This window comes from Notamacropus eugenii, chromosome 7, assembly GCF_028372415.1.
Source record: "Notamacropus eugenii isolate mMacEug1 chromosome 7, mMacEug1.pri_v2, whole genome shotgun sequence".
NCBI lineage: Eukaryota > Metazoa > Chordata > Mammalia > Diprotodontia > Macropodidae > Notamacropus > Notamacropus eugenii.
In genome coordinates, this window is record NC_092878.1 from 59,220,813 (window position 1) to 59,237,684 (window position 16,872).

The 16,872-nt window shown below is 44.1% G+C and overlaps 1 protein-coding gene and 1 long non-coding RNA gene across 3 annotated transcripts in view; one reads left to right on the plus strand and one right to left on the minus strand.

Annotated features, from left to right (window-relative positions):
- The window catches only part of TGFB3 (transforming growth factor beta 3), a 38,082-nt gene extending 36,014 nt beyond the window's left edge, over nt 1–2,068 (minus strand). Inside the window, exon 1 of the mRNA XM_072623522.1 lies at nt 1,717–2,068. Within this exon, the coding sequence (XP_072479623.1) occupies nt 1,717–2,068 (352 nt within the window). The remainder of the gene's footprint in view (nt 1–1,716) is intronic.
- Nucleotides 2,069–2,276: 208 nt separating this feature from the next.
- LOC140513655 (uncharacterized) lies at nt 2,277–15,587 on the plus strand. 2 transcript variants are annotated; one of them, XR_011970268.1, is made up of 2 exons: nt 2,277–2,362; nt 13,969–15,587. It is a non-coding gene; the product is annotated as an uncharacterized lncRNA (long non-coding RNA). The 2 variants fall into 2 exon arrangements; XR_011970269.1 differs by lacking the exon at nt 13,969–15,587 and adding an exon at nt 10,096–11,662 and having other exon boundaries at nt 2,280–2,362.
- Nucleotides 15,588–16,872: the final 1,285 nt, after the last annotated feature.

Here is a 16,872-nt window from a genome sequence, read left to right on the forward strand (position 1 = left end):
CAACACTTCTCGTCTGTCCCCTCCTTCCTCTAGCCTCTAGTCCCTTCCCCACCCACTCCCTAGGATTGGGGATACAGTAATGCAGGTGCCACCTAGCACTGGAAATTCCAGACCCCTAGGGAAGCATCAGCCTCTAGAAGGTGCCATGCATGCCCTGAGAGATCCTAGGAGGGGAGAGGCATCCTTTATGTCCAGAGCCTCAATCTGAGAAACTCCAGCCACATTGGAAGAGAGATGCAGCCACAGAAAGCGGGAGTAAGAAAATTTTAGCCAGCATTTACCCATGAGCAGCGGCCACAGCTTCCTCAGCTTGGCACAAGGAAGACTGAATCAGGCCTTCCTTTGCTTTAACAGTTTGTGATCTTTAAATGGAGACAAAATCCTCCCCAGGGCATGAATATATCCTTCTTTGAAGGCATTTTCAGTTACTCTGCTGGTTCTATTTAGTCCCCCCCACCAAAGGCCTCTCTGAATCATCAGTCTACAGGCAAATCTGGCCCCTCAGCCTCACTGATTTTCACCATTTCCCCTTTAGAAATTTCCAAGTCTGTCTGACTCCCTCCGACCAGTTTGCCAGGGACCATGAGGACACCTGCTGGTAGGATGGGCAAACAGAGGTCTTCCCACAAGTCCCTCACATCTGTGCCCGAGCTGTCAGTTTATTTCTTGACATCTGCCAAATTTCCTTCCCTTGTATTGGGATTTTTAAATTCCCTTTCTGTTAACACACATGACTTCCACACATGTACATACACACAGAGGCATCAAAAATACGGATGATCCCCGGTTTTTCTAGCACACTGACAATAAACACACACACACACACACCACACACACACACACACACACACACCCATCTGCCCATCTCACCCACATCCAGGTCTGCTGTACCATTATACACATAAAAAGCCCAAAGCATCTCACTGACATATACAGTAAAACACAGGCCTGCTCTCCCTCACCAGACAAGCCTAAAAGATACCCATTTCTCGCCCATCAATCTTCCTCTCCTCTCTCTTCTGGTGGGTGTGTGTTCCACAGATAGTGTGAACATTTGAAGTCAGTCACTCCCTAGGAGGGAGTGGGAAGCAAGTGGAGAGTTGGATGGGAGCTTATAGAGGGCACACAGATGAACATATATGTACTCACCCCCATAAATCCAGCACATGAAACATGCTTACTGCAGTGTGCTAGGGAAAGCTATCATCTTTGAAAAGGGTTTGGTTTTTTTTTTAACCAACCTTATTCCATAACAAACATCATTTCCCCCAAAGAATGATTGGAAAAACTAAGAGAGAGACGTGTCACAATGAGCTCTAGAAAACCAGGGAAAAGATCCAGGTCTCCAGACTTGCAGAGCCGTGCTTTCTCCTCTGGCTCACTCTGCCTTTTTTTTTTTTTAATACAGCACACATGCTTGCGGTTACCCGTATCACCATATAGATGTGAGCACGCATATACCGCAGGCAGTGCAGTGCCCCCCCCCCCCCCATGAATAACTGTCAAGGATTTTAACTGGATGGGTTCTACCCTTGGCATGAGGCGGCTGGGTTTCGGGGAGAAGCAATGAACACAGCCCAGAATCGTCTTGGTTCCCTCCCAGCTCCTCCTGAGCCTTAGGTGCTCAGAAAACCGAAGCCCTGGACTCTCTCTATCAAGTCTCTGCTCAAGTTGGGACCCTCCCAAGGTGACACCCAACCGAGAGCTGGGACTTACTGTGCTCTGCAAGCCCCTGGATCATGTCGAACTTATGGATTTCTTTGGCATAGTATTCCGACTCAGTGTTTTCCTGAGCGCAGCTTTCCTCCTTCTCCTCCTGCATCTCCTCCAGCATCTCCCGGGTGCTGTTATATAGGGCTAGGATGTGGTAGGGCACATGGGCCAGCGTTGATGCCTCGGGGGGGCTGGTGAGCCGCAACTTGCTTAAGATCTGTCCCCTAATGGCTTCCACTCTCTTTTTCTTGATGTGACCAAAATCCAAGGTGGTACAAGTGGAGAGAGACAGACTGACTGTGGCAAAGTTCAGGAGTGAAAGGACCACCAGAGCCCTTTGCAAGTGCATCTTCATGTGCGAAACAGGGGAAGGGGGACCAGGGGAGCAGCTGGGCCTGGCAAAGGAGACCAGGAGCCGTGCAGAAGGAGTTAGAAAAACCAGGCAGAGCTTTCGATGCAGCCTCCCCAGATCCCAAAGCCTGAGGCTTGGCAAGAGGGTGCATGAACTCACTGCACTGCAGTGAGATTCAGGACTTCCAGGAAGCGTTGGCAAAGCTTAGGAAGAAGCAGGCTCTGTGCCTTGCAAGGTTGGGATCCTTCTCCATGTGTCTGCACAGGCTCCGCTGGGCTGGGATTCCAGGCAAACCAGGTAAAGAGCACCAAGTAGGGGGAGAGAGGGGGTAAGGAAGGCTTGGGGTGGGGAGTGGGGGGGAGGTTTGGAGGGGGAAATGGGGAGAATGGGGGCGTTTTCCTTAGGTAGAAAAAATAATAATAAATAGAACTGCTATCTAAGATCCCAAAATATTACTTTGACAACGAGGGACAAAGTCGATGTTTTGAAGAGAGACTAAGAACAGTGTTTAGTTTCCAAATTCAGTATCCGTGGGGAGCCCAGAATAAGAAGGAAGAGAGGAAGAAAATCAGATCCCCAGAAAGGAGGGGCCGGTGACAGGGCTGGGCCGGGCCGGGCCAGCGTCCCCGGCTGGGGACAGAGGGAAGCGCTGGGCACACTTGTCTTTCAGACACACCATTCATACTTTCCCCTTGGTTTACATTTCCTCGAGGGCTTTTGAAATTATTTTTGTCACTCGCTGCCTCTCGTCTTCATTGGCTGCTGATCTGGGATTACGTGTAACCAGAAGGACTAGGCACCTGGTTTCTGCCTTCCTTCCAGTTTGGCCCCAGTAATCCACTTGGACGCCCAGGGTCACCAGGACCTTAGCTTCTCTTCTCCCTTGGTCATTGCTTCTTTCACTGCTTCACTTTAAAAAAAAGAAAAAGAAAAAACCATAAAAATAAAATAAAACAAGGCAGTTCACTGTACTCCTCCTTCTTGAATGTTATTCCTTCTTTCTCATTTTCTTCTCCTACCTCTTGCTTTTTGCTGGCTGCTACGTCCCTGCTGCCTCTGATCTCTCCTCTCTCTCTCTCCTCTCTCTCTCCTCTCTCCTCTCTCTCTTTCTCCTCTCTCTCTCTCTCTCTCTCTCTCTCTCTCTCTCTCTCTTCTCCTTTCCTCTCCCCTCCTCTCTCCCTCTTCCTCTCCCTCTCCTTCTCTCTCTCACACACACATACACACACACTGCTTTCTCTATTTCTCTCTGCTGAAATTTTATACCTCCCTCCCATGACGTCTTTGGCTGGGGATGGGGGGAGGGAGTGACTAGCAAGCTCAGCCTCATATTCAGCACAATTTTAATGTTTTAAACAGGCACAGGAAAAGCAGATCCCATTTGAAAATACTTTGCAAATCCTCTCATTCTACGTGGTACTGGGCTTTCTTCCCTGTTTCCTGGAGTCTCTTTTTTTAGGGCAGTTTTCTAATACACCTCCTTTGGAAAGTTACCCTGGTCAACTCTCCTCTTTCCTTGGGGCTCCTTCCACTCTTCCTTTCACCCTCTCCCCTAGCTGTCAATTCTTCCTTTAAAAAAACCCAACTGTAACCCAAGGGGCCCCTCCTCTGCCAGGTCGGGAGGGGCAGTCCCAACCCTGCCTGGAGGAAGGACTTTGGGGAATCGTGTGTGCTAGCTGTTTGCAGGAGTGGCTGTGCCAAGCCTCGCTTGTCGAGGTGATTCAGTTCTTCTTAACGGGATTCTGCTCTGCTCCTCAGAGATCCTGGCACCATTTTTTCATTGACAAGATCTGGGGAGTGAGAGGGCTTTGTGGGGCTTGGAGGTGCTCCAGAGGAGCAGAAAGAGGGTGGGTTTATCAAAAGATCAACCCTGCCCCCTGGTGGTCAGATTCTGACACCGACTGAGAGTTTAAGACCAAAGTTTTACCGGATTTTTCTTTTCTTTTTGATCTGAAACAATTTGAAAAGCAGGGCCCGATAAAGGGAACATGGGGGATAAAGGACTGAGAGCGGATGCAGGGGTAGACACTGTGTAGGTGTCCAACACATATATCAAATTGCCTTCTTTCTTTTTTTTTGAGATATGTCCAAGGTTAACGACCCAGGTTGTCCAATTCCCATTAAATCTCTTTATATTAACTACTTCTTGTAACCTCCCAAGAGGGACCACTGGGGATAAAGAAAGGGGGAAGGGGACAAAGGGGGTATCATGGGTCAGGTTTTTTCATTAGAATTGTAGAACATCCAAAGAGCTGTATTCCAAGTGAGCCAGCTTTGCCCCCACATTAACCCATCATAGCTGCCGGTGCCAGGATCAATAGTTAGGATTCTGCCCTAGAAACTATCTTGTCCTTTTTAGGAGGAATAAACTAAGACTCAGAGAGGGAACTGTGTGAGGTCACACAAGTGGCTATTTATTAGAATCCTGCTCTCCCCCCTCCTTGTTTTCCATTATTTTATTCTGTTTTTCTGGAAAGGAAAGAGAAGGGGGTGGGGTATGGAGGTCGGCACTCAAATCCTAGAATACCCTAGTCATCCCTGGCTCAGCCTCTGCCTCTTGGGTAAGGTCACAAATCAGGAGGGAAGACTCCTCAGGATGGGGGCTACTTTCTGCTGGCTCCCAGAGTCTTTGTGACTGGCACCTGTGGCTAGGGGTCATCAGAAATATCAGGCCCTCCATTCAGATTCACTGGGGTTTTCTTCCTTTAAGGTAGGCCAGGGGATAGAATTCCCTGGGACTTAGTACAGTAAGTGAGGGCAAATCCAGAGGAGGGGGTCAAGGAATAACTTTAGAGGGGACACTTCTTACAATGAGTCCAGAGCTGACAGGCTAAGAACTTACCCTTCCCTGCCCCCCCCTACCCCCCCACATACACATACATAAGGAAGCCAGTAACACAGCTGTGGGCCTGTGAGCCTATGAGAGGACCTAGGAACTTCCATCCCTGGGGCTGGGGATAAGTCTGAATTTCCCTGCTGATTCCCAGGAACCATGGGAACCATTGGCTTTGCTGGGATTCCATATTGAATCATGGCCACAGAAGTATGTATTTAGCCATGGCAGGGACCTTCAAAGCCATATAGTCTCATCTTACAGTTGAGGAAACTGAGGCCCAGAGGTGTGACTTCCTCATGTTCACACATGAATGAGAGAGTCAGGATCTGAACCAAATATCTCTTTTCCATACATGATGCTGCCTCCCTTAATTTTTTTTCCTGGAGATAAGTGGGCCACTGCCTTCTCTTTCTCAACAAATTTATGTTGAAATCAGGTTCACATTGTGTCTAGTTTTTCAAACAGTAGAGTTGGTGGTGAGTGGCAGGGCAGGGATGTGGGGAGAGGTCATAGCAAATGGGAGGCAGATTTTATCCCCACCACCTGTGGTTGGAGGAGGGATGGGCAGAAATTAAACCCTAGGAGTGACCTGGATTCTCATCCGAGTCCCACTTTGGTGTTGAGTTTCCTGTGCGGCATTCCCTGGTTTCCTCCCATCTAGGTCTTAGTCTTACAAAGAATGGGGCAGGGTGGGTAGAACCTGCACAGGAAACCTGGATCTGACTCCAGTTCTGAACATAAACCAGAACTGCAGAAAGGTTTCTGAGGCATAAAACCGTGCCCTGGTCTTTCTCATCTTTCTTGGATATCTGGCTGTCAAGGGCAACCACAGGTCCAAGGGAGAGGTCATCTGGTCAATGAGAAGGTGACCAAGGAGGGAATGAGTGAGAGATATAGCCCTGGGCTTCAATAACTGAATGTGGTAACTCTCCCTGGGCAGGGCAAGGGTGGGATGTGGATGGCTTGATCTGGAGTTCTGTCCTGGGACAGGGGAGAAGAGAGAGATGTGTGTGTGTGTGTGTGTGTGTGTGTGTGTGTGTGTGTGTGTGTGTGTATGTCTGTCTGTCTGTCTGTGTCGCCATGTATGACTGTCTCTACTTCTGTCCAGTGTCTGTTTCAGTGTATGTCTATCTGTGTGTCTGTCACTCTTAGTATGTGTCTCTCTCTTTCTCTGAAAAGAGACTCAGTTTGTGTCCATATCTGTCCCTGTGTATGTGTCTATATCTATAGGTATACGTGCCCCCAGGGGCCAGCCTGCCCTGGTGGTCTGAGTCAGGACGTAGGGGGTCTCTGAGTAGATGGACACCTTTTTGAAAAGGTACACAGCAAGCTCAAACAAGTGCTCCTTGAACTTGTGGGTGTAAAAGCTGGTGTTGTAGACAATGATGAAGATGACCCAGAACAGAATGATTTCACCTGGCACCCTCATGGCAATGCCCACCTTCATAGCAGTGCCTAGTTTGGTGCAGATTTGTTCATGGTCCTTGCTCTCCCAGGCCGACATACTCATGCTGACCTCATCCTGGCTGTTGCTCATCTACTGTACTGGACAGTGCACTCCTGGAGTTCCATCCTTCCAAGAAGGGAGTGAGAGACCTTAATTAGGATTGCAGGTCAAGGTCTGTGAGTCTGCTACCCTGGTAGATGAAGCCCCCCAATGGAACATTATGTTCTTCTAGGTCTTATGAGAGGGTCTTGGGTGCAGAGGTGCTGCCCCATCTCTTACCTGCAGCTCCCCACCAGTTAACACCCTAGCCCACCAGCTCTGGGCCAAGATACGTCTTGGATGAAGATTTCTTCTGTTTCTGTCTGGCCTTTCAGATATATCAAATTTCTAAGTGTTCAGTTGTTTCAATGAAATGTCAAGTGCACATCAATAAAAGTATCAGTCAAGCACTAAACATTTGCTAAGCACTTACATACTGCTTCGTGGACCAGCTAGGTGATGCAGTGGAGTTAGAAAGACCTAAGCTCAAACTAGGTCTCCGACACTTCCTAGCTACATGACCCTGGGCAAAGGCTCTTAACCCTACCCTTAGCTTGCTATCTGGAAAATGAGCTGGAGAAGGAAATGGCAAACCACTCCAGTGTCTTTGCCAAAAAAAACCCAAAATGGTGTCACAAAAGTCAGACATGACTGAACAAAACCACTGAACAACAAAACACCTACTATGTGACAAGTACATACAAAAAGAGGCAAAAAAAATAGTCCATACCCCCAAGCGGCTTACAGTCTAATGAAACACTAGTTGCTGGGAAAAACACAAAGGCAAATAAGCCTTCATCCCTGCTCTTGGGGAGTCTTTGTTTTTGGTCAAGTTTTGTGATTTCATCAGTGTGGAGAACTCTCCAACACATGTTAGTAACACATTTCTAACTTGTAGAGTCTTAGAGACTGTGCCTGGGAGCACTGATTGGTCACCAGCCAATTTCAGTTTCAGAGGCAGGACTTGAAAAATGTCATCCTTACTTTATCCATTATGCCATACTGCCTCTCAGTAAGCTTAGAGGTTGTCTATGCAAATTGCCATGTTAAAGAAATTTTTTTAAATGCTCAAGAAGTACAAACAAAATGCATTTTTGCATTATTTTCTACAAAAATTAAAAAAGAAATCCTTGACATAGCCCTTCAGTGTTTTGATTGCCTTCCTAGGACACTTAGATTATGAATGTCCTTCATTATTATATTGGCTAATAGGGCAGGAAAGGTAAATGATGAATATTGGAAGGGATGTGGGAAAAATGAGACATTAATGTACCCTTGTCGGAGTTGTGAACGGATTCAACCATTCTGTAGAGCAATTTGGAACTATGCCCAAAAGGTTATAAAACTATGCATACCCTTTGACCTGGCAATGCCACTACTAGGTCTGTAATCCCAAAAGAGATAAAAACAAAAACAAAAAAGGAAAAGGACCTATATATACACAAATATTTATAGCAACTTCCTAGAACTCATCATGATACATTGGTCCCCCTTCTCCCCATCTTCTTCCCAGCCTTCATTTGATTTCCTCTAATACAAGGCTGGGGGGGGGGGGCAGGGCAGGGCAGAGGATAGATAGCAAAGCTGTGACTTTTCCCCCTGTTTTTCAAGTGCCCAGGATTCACATTTTAGGATGACTATTTCATCTGCACCCTCGCTGGACCTGCTTTAGGCTTTTTCTTATGACTTCTTATGCTGTTTCCCTTGAAGTATTGCCAGTGCATATTTGGGACTTGCAGTTAGAACAGTTAGGATACATTTAACTGAGTTTGGTGAGGGAGTGAAAAAAGCTAAGGGGAGAGCCGTAGACTAATAAGGGACAAAGTGTTATTGAAGAGCATTTTTAACCAGCAGAATCAGAAAAAAAAACCTCATGGAGGTGCAAAAGGGGCATTGAACAGTAGTTAGGCAGCATTTCCACTGATGGAGGGTAGAGTGGACACACCAAAAGTAGGGTAAGATATGAAAAAAATCACCGAATGAGGCACATTTGTGATGTGTTTAGACAATGGTGAATTGCCCAGCCTTCCTGGACGGCAGAGGACTGTCTTTCTGATGTAATGAGGCCGTTTTTGTCCAGATGCAAGTGCATTGCTCCCTTGCCGTAAAAAAAGATAAATTCTCTCTTGCTGAAATGTCATCCAGATGTTTGCAGGCCTTCCTTCCTATTCTCATTTCCACAGGGAGCCACAGAATGCAAAGGCAAGATTAACAGTGATCCCACTTCCCAAATGGGTGAAGAGGAAGACTCATAGAAGCCCAGAGTTAGAAGGGACCTCCCCAGTCATCCAGTCCTAGCCACAAATAAAGGAACCTCTGCCATAGCATACCAAACAAGTGGTTGCCCAGATCTTCTCTCTCTCTGTCTCTCTCTTTCTTTCTCTCTCTTCTTCTTCCTTTCTTTTTTTCCTTTCTTTTCCTTTCTTTCTTTCCTTCTTTCTTCCTTTTTTTTTTGAATTTATGGGCTAAAACAAGCATTTCCATAACATAATAGAATAAAAATGATTGCACATGAAACTGTAAAATCTGTTATGTACACTTTGCTATTCTCTAAATATATGATAAAGGTATCATGTAAATTTCTTTTTTCCTTTTTCTTTTCTAGCTTCTTCTTAAAGACTTCTAAGGAAGAGGAATCCACAAGCCATTTCTTTTCTGGACAACTATAATTCTTATTTGCCCTCACAGCAAGACTAAATTTTCCTCTTTGTAACTTCCACCCACCGTTCTTAGTTACTCTCTGAGGTCAAAGAGAACACATTTAATATGACAGCCTCCATATGACAGCCTTTCAAATATCTGAACACAATGATCACATTCCCACTTAGTATTCTTTTCTCTAGGCTAAAAACATGCTCCTTCCCTCCCTTTGGGCTTGCAGTGACCATTCATTGCTTAGGCATCTTCATTTGCCATAAATCAAGGCCCTCTTCCATACAGGTTGCCTTTCTTTGGACATTCTCTAGCCTAAACCCTGGTGTCTAGAACTGAACACAATATATTCATCCCCTTTTTTCCTCTTCTTAGACTTTTATTCAATCTCCTCTGCCACAAGGCTGAGAGGGCAGGGGATAAATATTAAAGCTAGGATTGTGCTACTTTTCAAGTGCCCAGGATTCACATTTTAGGATGTCTATTTCATCTCCAATCTCCCTGAATCTGTTTTAGGTCTTTTCTTATTATTTAGGTCATGTTCTTTCCCTTGAATTATTGTCAGTGAGTATCCAGGCCTTGCCTCTGTTAAGAGGAGCAGCTAGGAGGCATTCAATTAAGTTTGGTGAAGAATTACAAAATGCTGGAGGGAGAGTTCACAATAAAATTGTGAGCCTACAGGAAAAGGATTCTAGGTATCTTACCTTAGAGCACAATCCAGTCATCATCACCCAGGACCAATGAAGGAGGTTGCTCATTTATGAATCCTGGACTTGAAATCATCACAATCTTATTTTTAGAAGTTGGATTAGAAGTTGGAAGATAATTATTACTAGAACTCACATTCATACGGTGTTTTTAGGATTTAGAGAACTTTTTCTTTTCAGAAGCTTGCTGAAGGTCACACAGCTAGTGAGTGAGTGAGGCTGGATTTGGACTCGTGTCCTCCTGACTCTAGGGCCGGTGGTTTTAGAGCACTTTTCATGCAATACAGCTCTTGATTCTGATAATAACTCTGTGAAATGGGGAATGTAAATATTATTTTCCCTCATTTTACAGATGAGGAAACTGAGGCTGACAGGTAGAGTGATTGGCATAGAATCACACAGCTGGAGAGGCAAAGAGAGAAGTGAGTCCAGGCTTTCCGCCTCTGAATCCCGTGAGCTTTCTCCTGGATGGCAGTTGCTTCTGAAACATCATCCTCACAGAAGTCACGAACTCATAGCCTCAGAGACTTACAGATCGTTAGAGCTGAAAAGTTCGTCCAGTTCAGCATCCTTCCCCACACTTTGTAGAAGAAGAGACTGAGGCTCAGAGAAGTTAAGTGAATATTTGTGTGTGTGTGTGTGTGTGTGTGTGCGTGTGTGTCTTCACAGGTTACCCAGAGTGCTGAATTTGGACAACGTAGGTTCACATCCTGCTTTTGCCATTTGTGTGACATTGGACAACTCCCTTAAGTCCTCTGGGTCTCATTTTCCTCAACCTTAAAATGAAGGAGAGTAGCCAGGTGGCACAGTGGATAGATAGCTGGGACCCGAGTCAGGAAGACTCCTCTCCCTGAGTTCAAATCTATCCTCAGACACTTACTAGCTGTGGGATCTTGGGCAAATCATTTAACCGTTTGCCTCAGTTTCCTCATCTGTAAATGAGCTGGAGAAGGAAAGGGCAAACCACTCTAGTTATCTCTGCTGAGAAAACCCTAAACAGCACCACAAAGTGTTGCACACAACTGAAACAACTGAATAACAACACTTCTGGGACCCTTCCTTCCCACTTCAGGGCAGATAGGTGGTGCAGTGGATACAGCACTGGGCGTGGAATCATGGATTCAAATACAGCCTCAGACATGAGCTGTATGACCCTGGGCAAATCACTTAACCCTGTTTGCCTCAGTTTCCTTATCTGTCAGAAGAGGTGGAGAAGAAAATGGCAAATCACACTGGTATCTTTGCCAAGAAAAACCCAAAGTGGGGTCATGAAGAGAGACATAACTGAAGAGTAAAACTGACCTGGAGTCAGGAAAACTCAAGCTCAAATTTGGCCTCAGACTCTTACTTGCCATGTGACTCTGGGTAAGTCACTGAACCTCTGACTCAGTTTCCTCAGCTATAAAATGGGAATAATACTTCCCAGTGTAGTTATGAGGATCAAATATTTGTAAAGCACTTTGGAAATGTTAAAGCACTGTATAAATGCTAGGTATAAAAGGACAGCATGTATAAAATTATATATAAAAAGGATGAATAATATAGTACAACATACATATGAAAAATAGGCATGGCAGTATTTTCCTGAGAAAGCACTGATTGTATACAGTATCTAGAAGAAAGATGTGACAGTCCTACTATACTTTGCCCTAGCCAGACCATTTCTAAACTGTTGCATCCCGTTCTGCATGCCCCATTTCAGGACAAGCACTGACAAATTGGAGAACATCCAGACAGAGAGGACCAGGTTGGTGAAGGGTTTAGAGACTACACCACATGAGGACTGGTTGAAGGCATCGAGGACTGTTTGCCCTGGAGAAGTCTTGTGGAGGAACATGATCACTGTCTTGAAGAATTTTTCAAAAGCTATCTTGTAGAAGAGGGAGTAGATTCGTCCCATCTGGCCTGGAAGAGAAAACCAGAAACAACTGAAGTTACAGTGGCAGATTTTAGCTCCATGAAAGAGAAAACTCGCTAACAAGTAAACAAACTAGGTAGCAAAGAGAATAAGAGCACTAGACTTGGAGTCAGGAAGACCTTGAGTTCAAATCCTACTTCAGACACTTATGGGTTGTGTAACCCTGGGCAAGTCACTCAGTTTCTCTTAGCCTCGGTTTCCCCCTCTGTTAAATGGAGATAATACTAGGGTTGATGTAAGAATCGAATAAGATACCAAAAGCCCCACGTGAATGACTCCTATTACCAATTAGGGCTATCTAAAAGTGAAGTGGGGCTGCCTTGGGAGACAAGTGGAGTTCTTTCCTTCTCACTGGAGATCTTCAGAGAAAGACTGCCTTACCACCTGTACATATTAGAGAGGAGATTCTATGTCTAGGCCTGGGGTCAGACCAAATGGCCTCTGAATTCTCTTCCAAATGTAAATTCTGTGACTCAAAATGTCTGTTTTTCTTTGCCATCTTGCTTCGTGCTATGTTGCTTTGCTCAGCCAGGGGTGGCTTTACTGCAGGGGAATGTGATGATTTCCATTATTCAGTTAATAAGCTACATGGGCACTACTGATGCAAAGACAAAAATGAAACAGTCCCTCCTCCCTAAGAAGCTTACATTCTACTGTATGTGAAGGGCACTAAAAAGCCGTTCAGACCAAACCTTCTCCCTCCCACTCTATGATATGACCTTTCAACTCTAGTGAAACATTAATTTATCTGCAGGGGTTGGGAACCTGTGGCCTCGAGGTCACATGTGGTCCTTGGGTGTGGCCTTTTGACTGAGTCCAATCTTTGCAAAACAATCCTTTTATTAAGGGGATTTGTTTTGTGAAGTTTGGATTTAGTCAAAGGGCTGCACTTGAGGACCTAAAGGGCCACATGTGACCTTGAAGCTACAGGTTCCCCACCCCTGAGTGAGGGGTGTGATTTACTGGCTCATGAACACGTAGTAGTACACATTTTTATAGAGCAGAGAAGGAAATTGAGGGGTCATGAAGCCCTAGGACTCAGGATAAGTACCTCAATTTTGTGGGGCCCAGGTCTTTAGGAGCATGAGGCTGGGGAGGTAACCCTGAGTCCTAGCAGTGGGAGCCAAGCATAGGATTAAGAAAAAAAAAAAAAGTCTGTTCTGAGAATAGAAAACAGGGTGTTGTATCTTCCTGATGATTTGGGCACATTTTTTTTTTTTACCCGCAAGCCAGGATTCATTTATACCTATGTGGTTCTTCTGTTGATGGCATCTTTTGTACTGCTGTCATATTCCTTTGTGCATGATTATCTCACCTTTCACGGCTTTATGCCCTTTCATGGCTTTATGCCCAACATTCCAAATTTCAAACTCTTTCACTAAAATCCAAGTTTTTTACCTTGGCATTCAGTGCCCTTCTCAATCTGGCTCTGTCTCCCTATAGGGCTCCTGCCAAACTGGCTTATTTACGTTCCCAAACACCTTTCTTTACTCTCTGGCCTCAGTGCCAGTGTCTAAGCAAAAGACAGTTTCTCGTGCCTTCAATGTCCTCCTCCATCATAGCTCTGCCAGCTGAAGTCTTTCTTATCTTTTGAGACTAGGCTCAAATGCCACCTTGACTGCGGAATCTTCCCAGATTTCCTCAGCCTGGAGCGATAGCTTTGAATTGTTTGTAACACCTTATAACTTTTTAAATTCTTTGCTTTGTATTATGTCTATATTGTTATAATGGGTGAGGGCCCAATTCTTAGAGCATGCCTAGATTTGCCCTTTTTGGTGGGCTACCCAAGGATATACCCTGCTAGGTCCTAATCTTACATGTGGAGGTTTGGGCATCTGTAATGGAGGACCCTTCCCTCCATTTCAGAACTTGCTCAGAAATTCTGTTTTCTGTTGTCATATTGGGTGACAACGAAAAGCCTTTTAATTGACTAATGCTCAAAGTGCCTTCCATCTACTCTGTGTACACCTTGTATGCACGTATTAGTTCATCTGTTACCTCCTCTATTAGAATATAAGCTACTTGAGGGCAAAGACTATCCTTTTGCCTTTTTTTGAATCCCTAGTACTTATTTAGTATAGTGCTTGGCACGTATAAGTGCTTCTTGACTTGACTTGACTTGACTGCTGAGCTAGAACTGCGCCTACAGAAATATCTCTTGCCCTCTTCTACGTAGTTTCCGAGTGAAGAGGATTGCTCTGAGTTGGTAGGTGGAGCCCTCTCTCACCCCTGATCACCGAGTGTCCCTGAATGCATGGTGCCTCTGTTTCTTTTGTCTCTATTACACTCATTCTTTTCTGACCTTAGATGACTAAGTAGCAAAATTGGAATCGACCAGGTTACAACCATGTGGACTTTGAAACTCGGGGAGAGGTGTTAAAGGTCTACTCACCAACTTAAGTGGATAGAAGAGACCACCGAGAAGCAGCAGCTGAGTCCAGTGAGGAGCCAGCACAGGCAAGCAGTCTTGACCTTGACTCAATTCTATGGTAGATTGACCTATTAACTGAAATACTAAGACCTGGAATGCATCACCAGTCCAGCTTAGCTAGGGAGCACCTCACTCCCAAAGTGAATTTGGTGAGGATTCTGAGAAGGGGAAAAAGGACTGCTGGATCTAAGAGTCTCAAAGCATCCCTGAGCCCCACATGTTCTCTACAAGAATATTTTTCTACCTTTGTATATTCCCTTCTCCACATCATCCTTATGGATGCCAAAAAAATATTACTAATTTAAAGTCACTAGTTCCTACCTACCCTTCCAGCGTTATTTCATATGATTCGTCTTTGACCTCTTTGGGTCAGTCTGGTGGTTGACCACCTCCATCTTCTTTCTTAGTACTTTAATAACCATTAATAATAATGGCTAACATTTATGTAGTTTATTATATGCTAGCTACTATGCTAAGCACTTTAAAATTGTTATATCATTTGATCCTTATAACAATCCTATGCGTTGATAACACATTTTTTAATAAGCATTTTTGCTTATTGTTAATATAATTTTGCTTCTTAATGGAAAGATCTTCCCCACCCATTAATGGGTGTAGGAAGATTTGTAGGAAGGCCCACACCTTTTGTTAATGAGGCACTGGCTCTCAAGGGTTGTAATGCCCTCTGGCTCTGAAAAATGTATAAGTATTCTAAGGTGAGGTTTTACTTTGGGGCTTACTCAGCATTTGTTTGACCAGATGAAACTCTGGGCAGCCACTCAGGAGCCTCCCAGCTTTGAAAACTCAGATGTTGGTGCTTCTCTCTCTGGTAACTGTGTATGTATGGTCAGACAGTTGCATCTGTCTGTTGTTCTGTGATGTATGTATTGCTTATGATCAGGCAGTTGGAAGCCCTGTCTATGTATCTTAATTTCTCTGTATTTTCTCTGAAATTCAGGGTGGCGACTTTTTCCCCTGAACTAAGTGAATGATACATATACTTGATTAAAATGATTGTTGACCCCTCAAAAGTTGTTTTCCTTTTAGAAGAGCATATATAAGAATCTGTGTAGCATATATAAGAACCCCAACATACACCTCCTGCGTATGTTGGGGTCCTTGCTGATACATCCTGGGAAATAAGTACTATTATTATCCCCCTCTTATAGATCTGTATAATGAGCTCATCTGTAAAATGAGTGGGAAAAGGAAAAGGCAAACCACTCCAATATCTTTGCCAAGACAACCCCAAATGGGGTCATAAAGAGTCGGATATACCTGAAACAACTGAACAATAACAATTGTATAGATAAGGAAGCTGAGGTAGACAGAGGTTAAGTGACTTGCACAGTCAGTGTGAAGCAGGATTTGAACTCACAGCTTCCTTACTCTAGTCCCTAAGGGCTCTATCTACTGTACAGCCTACTTCCCCTAGTTATTAGCACTCTTGTCCTCTTGAAATTAGTTTGTATTAAATATATTTTATATTTACTTACTTTTGTATATGTTGCATTCTTCCAGCAGATTATAAGCTTCTTGAAGGTAGGGACTCTTTCATTTGTATCTATCCTTCAGTGTCTGGCATAAGTAGGGGTTGTACAGATCTTGCCTGTCAACTTCTATGTGCTAGCTCCCCTTTTGGGCTCTTCAAGAATGGTGAAACAATCTCTTTCTTGGCCACTAATCTGGAAGAGTACAAGACTTAGGGGAATTTTAATTTTAAAATTTTTCCCCCAAGCATTCTTTTTTAAAAATTTTTAAATGTTTATTTATTTATTTTAAAATGTTATTAAGCAATTAATTTATTTTTACTTCTCAACATTCACTTTTATGTGATTTTGACTTCCAGATGTTTTCCCCCTCCCCCTCTTCCTCCCTCCTCAAGACAGCATGGAATCTGATACAGGCCACACATGTACAATCATATTAAACATATTTCTACATTAGTCATGTTGTGAAAGAAGAATCAGAACAAAAGGGGAAAACCTCAACAAAGAAAAAAAAGAGAAAATAGTATGTTTCAATCTGCATTCTCCATAGTTCTTTCTCTAGATGTGGAAAGCATTTTGTCTCATGAGTCTTTTGGAATTATCTTAGATCATTATGCTGCTGGGAAGAGCTACATCTGTCAAAGATGGTCATTGCACAATGTTGCTGTTACTGTGTACAACAGACCTTCACAACTTGACAGTAGTTGGGGACAAAATTAAAATAGGCTAAATTTATTCAGCTGCAGATAGGTAAGACTAGAGATAAACTGATGATGGTTGTTTGCTGTGGGTCAGGTGACAGAGAGGAGTGTGCACAGTGGCAACTCTATACTTCTTGTGTGCTGTTAGAAATTCTTTGTTAGGCCACAAGTGGGCCACAGGCCATATGTTATGCAGGCCTAGTGTACAGGGTTCTCCTGGTTCCGTTCACTCCACATCCGTTCATGTAATTCCAGGTTTTTCTGAAATCTCTCTACTCCTCACTTCTTATAGAACAAAAATATTCCATCACAATCATATATCACAGCTTGTTCAGCCATTCCCCAGTTGACGGACATCCCCTTGATTTTCAATTCTTGGCCACCACAAAAAGAGCAGCTGTAAATATTTTTGTACATGTGATTCCTTTTCCCTTTTTAATAATTTCTTTGGGATGCAGACCTAGTAGTGGTATTGCTGAAAAAAAGGGCATGCACATTTTTATAACCCTGTGAGTATAGTTCAAATTGCACTCCAAAATGGCTGGATCAGTTCATAACTCCACCAATACCCAATTTTCCCACATCTTCT